The 11,889-nt window shown below is 47.7% G+C and overlaps 1 protein-coding gene across 1 annotated transcript in view; it reads left to right on the top strand.

Moving 5' to 3' along the window:
- cacna2d3a (calcium channel, voltage-dependent, alpha 2/delta subunit 3a) overlaps nucleotides 1-8,845 on the top strand; it is a 307,539-nt gene extending 298,694 nt beyond the window's left edge. The window contains exons 36-38 of the mRNA XM_063208921.1: nucleotides 3,664-3,776; nucleotides 6,837-6,919; nucleotides 8,111-8,845. Of these exons, the coding sequence (XP_063064991.1) occupies nucleotides 3,664-3,776; nucleotides 6,837-6,919; nucleotides 8,111-8,203 (289 nt within the window). The 3' untranslated portion in view covers nucleotides 8,204-8,845. The remainder of the gene's footprint in view (nucleotides 1-3,663; nucleotides 3,777-6,836; nucleotides 6,920-8,110) is intronic.
- Nucleotides 8,846-11,889: the final 3,044 nt, after the last annotated feature.

The raw sequence follows: 11,889 nt of genomic DNA on the forward strand, positions 1-11,889 counted from the left end.
TATCTCCCCGGGCCAAGACCTGCCTCTGGCCAGTGCGCCCGCCGCTCTGTTCAATATCGCTTGATTGAGATGGACTGGCGCTTGGCGGCTCTCGATTGAGCTTGCCTTGGTGGAGCCCGTGGCCCTGGATGACGTTTCAGAGGCATCGGGAGAGGATTTCGTCCTACCGGCAGGGCCACTGGCAGCAATGGTCGGGCCCAGAGCAAAACCATATGAAAGGGCCCCTCATACAATATCACGATGACCCAATCCTGGGGCCCCTCTCTCCCTGGGCCCGAGAAAGCTGACCCTTTTACCTCCCCCCGCCGGCTTCGCCTGCCTGCCGGAATCCGTCTGCTGCCCTCAGCTGGAATGAGTTGGAGCCCAGTTGGATTGGAGTCTGGAGTGTTTTGGTGTACCTCTAAATGGCTTGATTGAGTCGGTCTGGGTCGGTGCCGAGCGCAGGGGTGCAGAGGAGAGGGGTAGGGGGAAGAGAGTGGACCACACCGAATGGAATTAAGTCGTATTTAAATCCATTGGACTCCAGCGCAACTGGATGGGTCATTCTATCTGTTCTACATGGCCAGTGGTCAGAGCAGGGATTGCCTAGCCTCTCTTGCTGAAGAACAGAAAAACAGGCTTTTGTTGGTTGGCATTGGTGACTGACATGGTGGTGGGCTGCGTGTGAGCCAGTTGAGCTTCGCAGAGCCTTTTGGTGGTTACTCTTGTTTATCCCTGCTCGGCTTCTCCATTAGTACTTTCCAACCTTTGTTTTTCTTATGTGACCCAAATTCTTAAAGCAACACTAATTAGTTTTCATCTATGGTCGTCTTACAAATTAGGATGGTTAGTCATCTGAACCGCAGACGGACAAAACCAGTCCTGCAAAATTATAATTTTACTTTACAGTATTTTTAGTTTCATCCCGTCATCTAAATATTCCCTTGCAGCCTACATGTCAAGACTGAGAAACATGAAGTTTTGTTGGCAATTGGTAAATACAAGAATTTCCCTTCAGTTGATCAGGTCCTAATTATTTAGAAATTCTGATCTGATCCTTATATGTAAAACCCTTTTACCATGGTGTATTTTTGACCAAAACAAAAAGGTTGTATGCACATTGCTGTGAATGTGGAAACATTCATATTACATTCTGAGATATAGAGCATAACGTCACCTCAAATGTTCATTAAGCGATATGCTAAAGATTTTCTATCCATTTAGATCTACATCCCCCGAAAAGCACCCTTCTGCTCAGAGTGCTACTCACATCACATAGAACTGAACCAATATTCCAGAGTCACTCTCCCATTTCAGTTCTGAATCTTGCATGCCTCTGATCACATGTCACACTGCATTCTATTATTGTAGCCTGTGGCACTGCAGTTTATTTTAAAAGAAAAGATGAAGACGAAGAAGAAAAGAAAGAAAGAAGTAAAAGAAGGAGTTCAGTGGGTGCTGCTGTGCTGTTTTGGCCTGCGTTCCCAACATGCGTTTCCCCAAGCCCCATCTCCCTGCCATCCCTGAGCCCTGAGACCCTGACAAGATCAGACATCTGGCTTTGTGACTCGGCCTTGGCCAGCAAGCCGTGCAGCCTGACTCCCACTGTATAAGCCCCACTCTCTCGCTCTCTCTGCATCGAGTTAAAGTGGTGTTTGGGACTACTGTCCACAAAGGTTTTGCTGTGGGTGACTGTGCCCTTGGACCCCGCTTAGCACACTGTACCCCTCCCAGCTCCCCTGAAAAAGTAGGTTATTGTGTGGACCTAGAAGCTCCAGAGAATGAGCAGCTTTTGTGGAGTGGGGGTAGAATTGGGAGATTGGTGTGGGGGATCTTGAGGAGTGGGGATGGGGTAGGGTCGGTCTGGGATTGGGTAGGTGAAGATCTGGATCATATTGAGATGGCCACAGTTTTCACAAGAGAAGGGAGAGAGAGGGGGGAGAGATGAATAAAGGAGAATGAGTGAAGAGAAGAGGAGAAGGAGAGGAGGAGAGAAGCATGGAAGATCCACTGGCGAGTGTGATAAATGCATCACGACGAGAGCCATAAATCACCCACTGCCAAGAAGAGAGAGACAAGAGAAGGGAAGGAGACGGAGAGAGCAAGAAAGATAGAGAGAGAGTGTGTGTGTGACTGAGTGAAAGAGAGTGAGAGAGATTTCAAATATGTGTGTGTGGGTGACCAAAACGAGGACAGAGAGGAGAAACAGAGAGATTATATATACTTGTGTGTGTGTGTGTGTGTGTGTGTGTGTGTGTGTGTGTGTGTGTGTGTGTGTGTGTGTGTGTGTGTGTGTGTGTGTGTGTGTGTGTGTGTGTGTGTGTGTGTGTGTGTGTGTGTGTGCGCACGCGTGCATGCATGTGTGTGTGTGTATGTATGCTTGCGTGTGTATGTGTGCATGCGTGCGTGCGTGCATATGACAGAAAGAGTGTGTGTGCATGAGAATGAGAGAGATCATCCTCTCTCTACTTCTCCTCATAGGTCTCTAGCAAAGACACATAAATCACAAGGCCAGACTCAGAACTCCAGAACTCCAACTCCACATCTCCCAGCACTGCGTTGTGAAAAAAAGGCACAGGGAGAATGTCATAAAACAGACTGGAATTTGGAGTGTGGTTTCAATTTGTTTCCCCCCTTCCATTTTTGAATGCTTTATATTTTCGGGTTTTCTCTCTCTTGCTTCCTTACTTATTTGCTTGCTCGCTTACTTGCTAGTGAACATGATAAAAGTGTTGATTGAAGATGAAACACATGGGAGCAACATCTGCTGTAATACTGGCTGGGCTGACTCACTGCTCAGGTGTGTGTTTCTCGAAAGCAAAGCTGTTAGCTAGTTAGCAACTTGGATAGTTGCCAATGGGAAATTGCATTGCAAACAACAAAGTAGCAAATGAAGTTAGCAAATATGGTTTCGAGAAATGCACCCCTGTACTGTACGCTACACGCTACACATTGGGACAGATCCATTTGGTACACACCCGCTCATTAATGCATATATACACTCTCGCACATTGTGTGAGCGTGTGGTTTAGTCTGAGTGGATGTGTGTGGGTGGGTGGGTGTGCCTGTGTATATATACATGCATATGTGGTCATTAGTGTCTGTGTACTACTAGTGTGTTGGCGTGTGTCAAGGAGACGCAGGGAAGGGTTGACGTGACTGAAGATATCAGTTATCTCTTTGGCATATTCCTCCAACCCTGTCAAACTGTCAAGGAAATCTGTCTCTACTCTCCCAGATTCTCCCTTCTGGAAGGGTGTGTGTGTGTGTGTGTGTGTGTGTGTGTGTGTGTGTGTGTGTGTGTGTGTGTGTGTGTGTGTGTGTGTGTGTGTGTGTGTGTGTGTGTGTGTGTGTGTGTGTGTGTGTGTGTGTGGTTCTATGTGTGTGTGTGTGTGTGTGTGTGTGTGTGTGTGTGTGTGTGTGTGTGTGTGTCGGTGTCGGTGTGTGTGTGTGTGTGTGTGTGTGTGTGTGTGTGTGTGTGTGTGTGTGTGTGTGTTTGTGTGTGTGTGTGTGTCCGTGTGTCGGTGTGTGCACGTGCGTGTGTTCACATGTACGTTTGAGTGCATATGTACTATATGTGTGTGTCTGTGCTCGTGTCTGTTTGCATGTGTCTGTACACTGTTAACTCAGACACACCTCTACTGTGCTTGTGTCTCCCTGCTTGTCTTGTCTTGTCCACTGCAGGTCGTTTGTCATCCAGCAGATCCCCAGCAGTAACCTCTTCATGGTGGTGGTGGACAACAAGTGCGACTGCAGAGACGCCGGCCCAGTCACCATGGACCCCATCGAGATCATGTATATCCTTTACCTGGAGGAGAGCTGAGGAGAGCTGAGCCGGGATAAGGAGAGGGGGCGGGAAGTAGACATGGGAGAAGAGAGGAGACTAGATGGAAGAATGGATGAGGAAAAAGGCAGAGGAGAGGGTGATCATGATAGAAAATGAGAGGTAAACATCAGAGAAGAGAGAATACTAGAAGAGACAGAGGGATTGATGAATGGATGAAATGGCGAAGGAGAGGGGGGTGATGATAGAAAATGGGAGATAAGACAGCGGGAGAGTGGGGTAAGAAGGGAAGAGAGGACAGGAGGGGAGACAAAATGGGAGGATTCAAAAAAGGAGACGCCTGGTATCTTTCACCTGAGGAGAGAGGGATAGTAGAGAAGACAGGAAGGGAAAAAGAGTAGTGAAGAGAGAATAAGAAGGAAGGAAAATAGGTACAGAGGGGAGTCGAATCTGGACAGGACAGGAGGAAGGACATGAAGCAGAACAATAGAGGAGTGAAAAAAGAGAAAGGCAGAGGAGGGCTAGAGGAGGGGAATGGAGAGAGTGTGAGATGACAGAGAGAAAATAAGGAGAGGAATGTGAAAAAGAAGCAACCAGGGGGGGGGAGCAATGAGAGGAATGAAGAAAGGAAGAAGGGGACGAGAGAGAGAGAGAGAGAGAGAGAGAGAGAGAGAGAGAGAGAGAGAGAGAGAGAGAGAGAGAGAGAGAGAGAGAAAGGTGACACCATGGAGGATAAGAGACAGAAGAAGAAGAGTAATGCGAGGGATAAATAAGGACGAACAGGACTGAAGATTGGGGAGAGCGAGGGAGAGAATAAGGGAGCTAGAGAGAGAATGAGACACTGAGTAAGAAAGAGACAGAGAGAAAGAGAGTGAGTACGGGAGAGAGAGAGAGAGAGAGAGAGAGAGAGAGAGAGAGAGAGAAAGGGGACGCCGTGGATGATGGGAGACAGCATTTCAGTGTTTTTCCGTTGGAACATAAATTGCTCAAGACACTGGTAACCCGTCAGTTGGTGTGGTTTTGTGTGATCTCTGATCCCCCCTGTTAGAGAGACAGGCTCGAGCAAGGCCTACAAGGACTTATGGGGTACGCCTGACATTTGTGTTGGTTTTAATTTATTCGTCTGGTGTCATTATTTGGGCTGCGAACCCCCAACCCCCCCCCCCCCCCAAGTGTGTGTGTCTGTGTCTCAGTCTCTCTCTCTCTCTCTCTCTCTCTCTCTCTCTCTCTCTCTCTCTCTCTCTCTCTCTTTCTCTCTCTCTCTCTCTTCCTCCCCCCCCTTCCACACCCACATTTACTCCAAGCCGCACAAACACACTCACTTAAATTCACACTTAACAGCGCCGTGCTCACACCTCTGGCTGTGTGTGTAATAAAACGGTAATAAGAGTGTAATAAGGTCGGTCGTGTGTTCCAGCCAAAGATTGGATGGCTATGAGACAGAGCAGGTTTTCATTAGAACATCTTATTGCTCCAGTATGGTTTCCCCTCGATTTGGTTTACCCATGTCTTTTTTTTCTCGTTTTCCTTTTCTTTTTGCTTTTCTCTTTCACTCACAAGCAAAGGGCATCAGACAGAGGGGGGGAAATAAAGGGATAATGACAGCATATGCAAGGAGTGCTAAATTTCACATATTAATTTTACACGCGAAAGCTACTTCTTCTTCTTCTCTCTTTCTTAAACTGTTTTCCACCTCGTAAACGTCAAGGGGTACCCGGGATGGCATGGCCACTGGGTTATTGTTTGGGTCTCTTTTGAAAATAAAACGAGCTGTGGTGTAAATTTGAGGCCGTTGTGGGAGAGAACGAAACTAGCTATTTTCATTTTCATTTGTGGCTTGGTATTGTTTTTAGCTGTTTTGCTGTTGAGCCATATTTTTGCCCCCTTTTGTTTGTTTTGGTGTTTTCACTGGGAGATGAAAGTGAAGCATGGCGAAGTGTTTGTCGAAATGCTGAGATCTTATTGCAAAGGATTTATTTTCTTTTCCTCCTTTTCCGCTCGTTTTGGGTATTTTGCTTATTCTCTCGCTCCCTCTCTCCTGTTCTCACTGTTATTCTCTCGTTCTCCCTTTCTCATTGTCTTTTATTTCTCTCTCTCCCCTCTCTCTCTCTCTCTCTCTCTCTCTCTCTCTCTCTCTCTCTCTCTCTCTCTCTCTCTCTCTCTCTCTCTTTCCCTCGCTCTTTAACGGCACTCTTTTTCTCTCAAAGGAGGCGGAACAGATGGTGCATTTCACAACAGGCCCAGGATGGGGAAATGATCAATAACAGACACCCCACTACAAAAGAACACAATACATAGGGCCCACTAGCCAGCAAGGCTTCCTCTCTTTCTTCTTTCTCTCTCCCTCTCTCCGTCTCTCTCTCTCTCTCTCTCTCTTCCGCTTTGATTTTCTTACCCTTTTTCCGTATGCTGCGTGTGTGTGTGCGTGTGTGTGTGTGCGTGTATGCATGTGTGTGTGTGAGTGTGTGTGTGCTTGCTTGCGTGCGTGCGTGCGTGTGTGTGTGTGTGCCTGCGTGCGTGCATATACAGTATGTATTTATGTGTTGGGGGTGGGAGGCAGACAGAGGGGTAAGGATTTCAGCAGAGTTCTGCTACGCATATTTTGTGTATTTAAGGTGAGTTATTGTGGCCTTGCGTTTGTTATAGTTTGTGCAACTCTTTTCCCAGAGAGAACTCTAGCCCAGCGCTGTGAGCAATTGTATAACTTGGACCTAGTGGACAGTGGCATGGTGTGTGTGTGTGTGTGTGTGTGTGTGTGTGTGTGTGTGTGTGTGTGTGTGTGTGTGTGTGTGTGTGTGTGTGTGTGTGTGTGTGTGTGTGTGTGTGTGTGTGTGTGTGTGCCTGCATGTGTGTGTGCCTGCATGTGTGTCTTCATTTGTGTGCGTGCGTGCGTTCGTGTGTGTGTGTGTTTGTGCTTTTTCTTTGTTTGTGTGTGTGTGTGTGCATGCGTGCGTGCGTGCGTGCACAGGTTTGTTGTGTTTGTGTTGTGTGGTCCCTATGGTGATCGGGTGTCTGTCTGTCCGTTGCTGAGTCAGGCCGTTGGTGTTTGTCTGTGTCCTTAACCTCTGTGCACATAACGAGTCTTTGAAATGTGACCGGCTGAGGTTTCAGAAGGACAGGAGACGGCCAGACACCTGTCACCCCTTCCACCCAGAGGTGAGTGGGCTGCCCCAGACTCTCAACACACATGCACATGCACATACACACACGCATGTGTGCACGCACGCACGCACGCACACACACACACACACACACACACACACACACACACACACACACCTTCCATGCAGAGGTGAGTGGGCTTACGCCAGACTATTGGCTAAAGAGAAATCCCACATCATGCACACGCCCACACACACACACACACACACACACACACACACACACACACACACACACACACACACACACGTGTGACACGTGCGCACACACACACACACATACACGCACACACGCACACACACATGCACAGCTGCTCCGTTTGGCATCCCAGCACTGCTCAGGCACTCTGACAGTACAAACACACCATGTCAGGCCATTAAGGTCATCTGACTTGTACATTTTTTATCCCACCTCATAACACGACTGTGGATCACGTTGGGAATATTTGACTAATCAACTGTGTTGAATGAACTCACTTTTATGATGTATTGTTTGGAATGCATCGCACAATTTGGTGTTTGCACATGGGTAGTTCAGTTTCAAAGACATGTGACCAGTGTAAACGCAAAAAGAGTAAAGATATATATATATGGACAGCAGCAACAGGTTGGACAGAGTTTTGGTGTCATAAAACTTTGGCCTGAGGTTTGGCCTGAGGACCTCAGTATTCATTTTCAATATATATATTTAATAAGGCCCTGCAAAGCCATGGGACATTGACAGATTTAACTGAATGAATGCAATGGGAAGGAACAACTTGTGTTGCACTTTGGCAACTACAATTATTACTGACCTGACATGGTGTTTGTCCTGGCAGTGTACCTTGTGAATGGACTCAACGCAAGAGTAGCAGCCATGATATTATTGAACGCACAGTAATGGACTTCATGGTTTTTGAACACATGTAGCCTTGTGGCTCATGCGCCTTGAAGGTTCAATGGCATCATCACTATTAACGTCCACTAATTGCTTGCTGCTCAGGCATGGTTCACCTCATTGATCCCTCATTTACACATCAACATCCCCATCATGACACGTACTATTTGCATGTATTACACACCACTAAGCCCAGGTGTATCTCTTAGCAACAAAGACAAAACACAAGGAAACTGCGCTGTAGAGGTCAGAATTGTACAATGTTCACAAGTACAATGGGTTGTGTTTGTCCCTCCTCTCTCCCTGTAGGAGAACTCCATGCAGTGCGGTGGAGTCCATAACCTAACCCCGTCTCTCACGGCAACACTGCTCGCACTTTTGGCCGCCCTGTTCCCCAGGTGACGACAGATGACGCCGCCTCCAGCGTCCTCAAGCTTGGCTCAGCACAGTCCGGCTTGGCTAGGCATGCACAAAAAACATGGATAAGTAAATAAATAAATAAACAAGATAAAAAACGATTTAAAAAGATTTAGTTATGTCCCACGAAGCAACAGAGAAAAAAAAACATTAAGTGATTCCAGACTAACAAGTTTCACCTGGACTCAGACACCGATCTCCTGCAGCGCAACGAGTCACACCCCTCCCCCCTCCCCTCCTCTCTTATGAAGACATTTTTATGGACGTTCATGACTTTAAAGAATAAATGTGTTAATATTAAAAAGATATACGAGTCATCGGCTGGTGTAATACTGCCATGTTTGTTGATTTTTCTGAATTGTCAATAAAAAGTCAGATGGTATGTGGATAGATATACATATGATTAAAAAAAACATATTTAAGAATACAAAAAAAATATAATTATGAATATGTAAGTATGTTTAAAAAAACAGAACGTTTTATCTTTGATTTCGCAAGTGGTAACCATACAACTGTGACCCCAGACCGTATGAGTCTGCTGACATGAATGGTTATTCTATTTGAGCTTTGCCTTATTCTGAACGATATTGGTCCTGTTTGTGTACTTTTGAAATAAAAAATGAGAAACTGTCTTTGAATCGCCACGGCAAAAACTGCTGGGCCCACTCTGTCTTGTTCGTGTGCTGAAACAACAGTACGCTTTAATGAGGGTCTGAAGACTTGCTGTTTTTATAAGGGAGACGTCCAGCTGATATAGAGGTGGGGGTCTCTCTCTCTCTCTCTCTCTCTCTCTCTCTCTCTCTCTCTCTCTCTCTCTCTCTCTCTCTCTCTCTCTCTCTCTCTTCTCTCTCTCTCTCTCTCTCTCTCTCTCTCACACACACACACACACACACACACACACACACACACACACACACACACACAGCTACAGTTTAGTAGAATGAGACCCAGCTACGCATCACCAGTATCCTCATCTGCACTCCATCAGAACACCCGACAAGCAGAGTGAGAGAGAGGGTGTGGGAAAAAAGAAAGAAAGAATGAAAGAAAGAAAGAAAGACAGAAAGAGCAAGAGCAAACAGAAAGCTGAACTGACCCCGCGTCTCGCATACGTATTTGCTTTAGCACCACGCCACATGCAATTGTGGCAGCAGTGGCAGCGGCTAGTGTAGCGGTAAGGGCTTCAGCTGAGAGCGAGGCAACCCGTTGGGACGGCCGTCACCAGGGTGAGAGCATTCCCAGGCTGACAGGGCCCGGAGACAGGCCTGCCCACAGGTGGGGGGGACAAACAGGTCCGTTGTGCCGGATCCAGAATTTTGCCCAGAATGGGGTCCATATTATATTGATATGCCTTGAGGGAGGGGCCCTTTTAAATGATTTTGTCCCGTGCCTAGTCAAAGCTGTCAGCGGCCCAGCCTGGAGGAAATGGATGTCCTCACCCAGACTGGACCAGACCAGACAAGGGCAAGGGCAGGGGGAACGTAGTGGTGGTGGTGGTGGACTTGGATGTGTCACAGGTCTCTGCTAATGACCGTTTGGAACAATACCCTGCAAAACCCAAACCTTACCCTGTGCGCTGTGGTGAAGGGCACTGGTGGGGGAAAACTGAGCACTTGTGAACGGTTTGATAGCGAAGGTCAGGCCAACTTTGTGACTTCGTTCGTATAGTTTCCTTTGAGCGGTGAAGTAAAATAAAAGGGCTGTGCAGTCAGCTGTGACCATGAAGTCATTTCCGTGGCAACATGTGTTTTGACGTGTTTTGTTTGGCAGGCCGTTGATTGATGGTTCATTTGTGGCCCGCGTCAGACACTTCAGATCACTGTCTCTGGTTGCTAATGACAAACGATGGAGCCGCCATCTTGGTTTTCCCCTGTGCGGGCCCGTAATAAACCACACATGTTTTTGTCGTCGCTGCTCCCTCGTCCCCCTTTTCAATCGTTTTTTTTTCCCTTCCACTCGATTTTATGAGGAGGAGAGAAGTGGTGCTGGTGGTTCCTTTTGACTCGTCTCTCCACATGCAGTCTCCCATACGAGACGAGTGTGTGACTGTCACTCTCGTGTCAAGTCTCCCCAGTGACAGCGGGGGAGTGTGGGGGAGTATGTAGCTCGGCAGCCCACCACAAAATGGCTTCTCCACTCCCCTCGGTTATCCTGTGAAAGGGGGCTGCCAGGGCTGGGGGTGGCGGTGGGGGAGCCGTAAAAGAATGTTCCAGAATATGAAAGCACATCACTTGATGTCAGACATGCTAAGAATTTTCTATTCTTGCGGTCTGGAATATAAAAAGAGAGAGGGAGAGAATCAGAAGAAAATGGATAAATAAACCCCTACATTTTTTTTTCTCTGCAGACGGGACCCAGTGCTTTCAATTTTTTGGGTCGGTCTTGTGTGTTTGTTTTCTTGTCTTGGCGGTGACCGCCGTGACTCTGTTCTCGTGTTTTTTGTCAAGGCTCCACGCACAGAAGCTGAGTGCTCCAGGAGGCTGGGATCAGGACACCACCGGCGGGTCATGTCCAAAGGCAACACAGGGACAGAGATGGGGATGGAAAGGCAATGGTCAGAACCAGGCAAGCAAACTGTAGGCAATCGCTTAGAGCCCCCAGCTGAGTGTGTGTGTGTGTGTGTGTGTGTGTGTGTGTGTGTGTGTGTGTGTGTGTGTGTGTGTGTGTGTGTGTGTGTGTGTGTGTGTGTGTGTGTGTGTGTGTGTGTGTGTGTGCGTGCGTGCGTGCGTGCGTGCGTGCGTGCGTGCGTGTGTGTGTGACTAAAAAGTGCAATTATACTGCTATCAAAATCTCCCTTGAGGGGTTGGGCTCCCAATGAAGGTGAAAAGGGGGCCCCAAATCAGTCTTTGCCTAGGGCCATCAAATCCCTTTAAACGGCCCTGATGGAGAGCGTGAGGGAGAGGGCTGGTCGGGGGAGGCAGAGGAGTATAGTGTAACAGACCACAGCAGAGGAGACAATAGGATAGGACACCACCAAGAATAAGAGGAGGATATTATGATTTGGGGGTCTTTAAGGGCCACCAGTTGAGAATTTATCCCTTAGATTACCAGCAGGGCCACCTTTGAGTAGGCCACTTTTCCACCACCCTTCTTCTCTCCTCTCTCTTTAGGTGTATTCAGAGACCTTACTGTAATGAAGGTCTCAGTGATTGTTATTTAAAAATATAGCAGAGTTGCATTTAAGTAACTATGTTGCGCTTTTCAGCTGATTTGAAAATGCAGTTTAACCAAGCAAGGTAAGCAGATCACCTCAGCTTGAGCATTTCTCAGCCCAGTTTCAAGGCTTGTTTGACTCATGTCTTTTGTCGCTCTTATCCCCTCCCCGTGTCCCATCCACCCCCTGATTGTTGTTTTGGTTTGCAAGGTGTTACATGTAGACACCTGCATGCCATGTTTCTGTCAGGGCCGACACAGTTGACCTCTCCAAGGGGGCCAGTGGCAGGGGTGGGAGTGTGGGAGTGAGTGGGCCAATAGAAGCATGTGAAAGATGGGAGGTCATGCTGTGCAGTGCTCCCTTCCGTCCGCACTGTCTCGGACTGCTACTCTCTTCTCCTTCTCCTCATCTCATCCCCGCGGCTCGCTCATCGATCAACTCTTGATGGTGAATGCAATGGTGGAGGGGACGAGTGGAGGCCCAGGATGTTTTGGACTAGAGGGAGGGAGTGAACAAG

This window comes from Engraulis encrasicolus, chromosome 10 (genome assembly GCF_034702125.1).
Source record: "Engraulis encrasicolus isolate BLACKSEA-1 chromosome 10, IST_EnEncr_1.0, whole genome shotgun sequence".
NCBI lineage: Eukaryota > Metazoa > Chordata > Actinopteri > Clupeiformes > Engraulidae > Engraulis > Engraulis encrasicolus.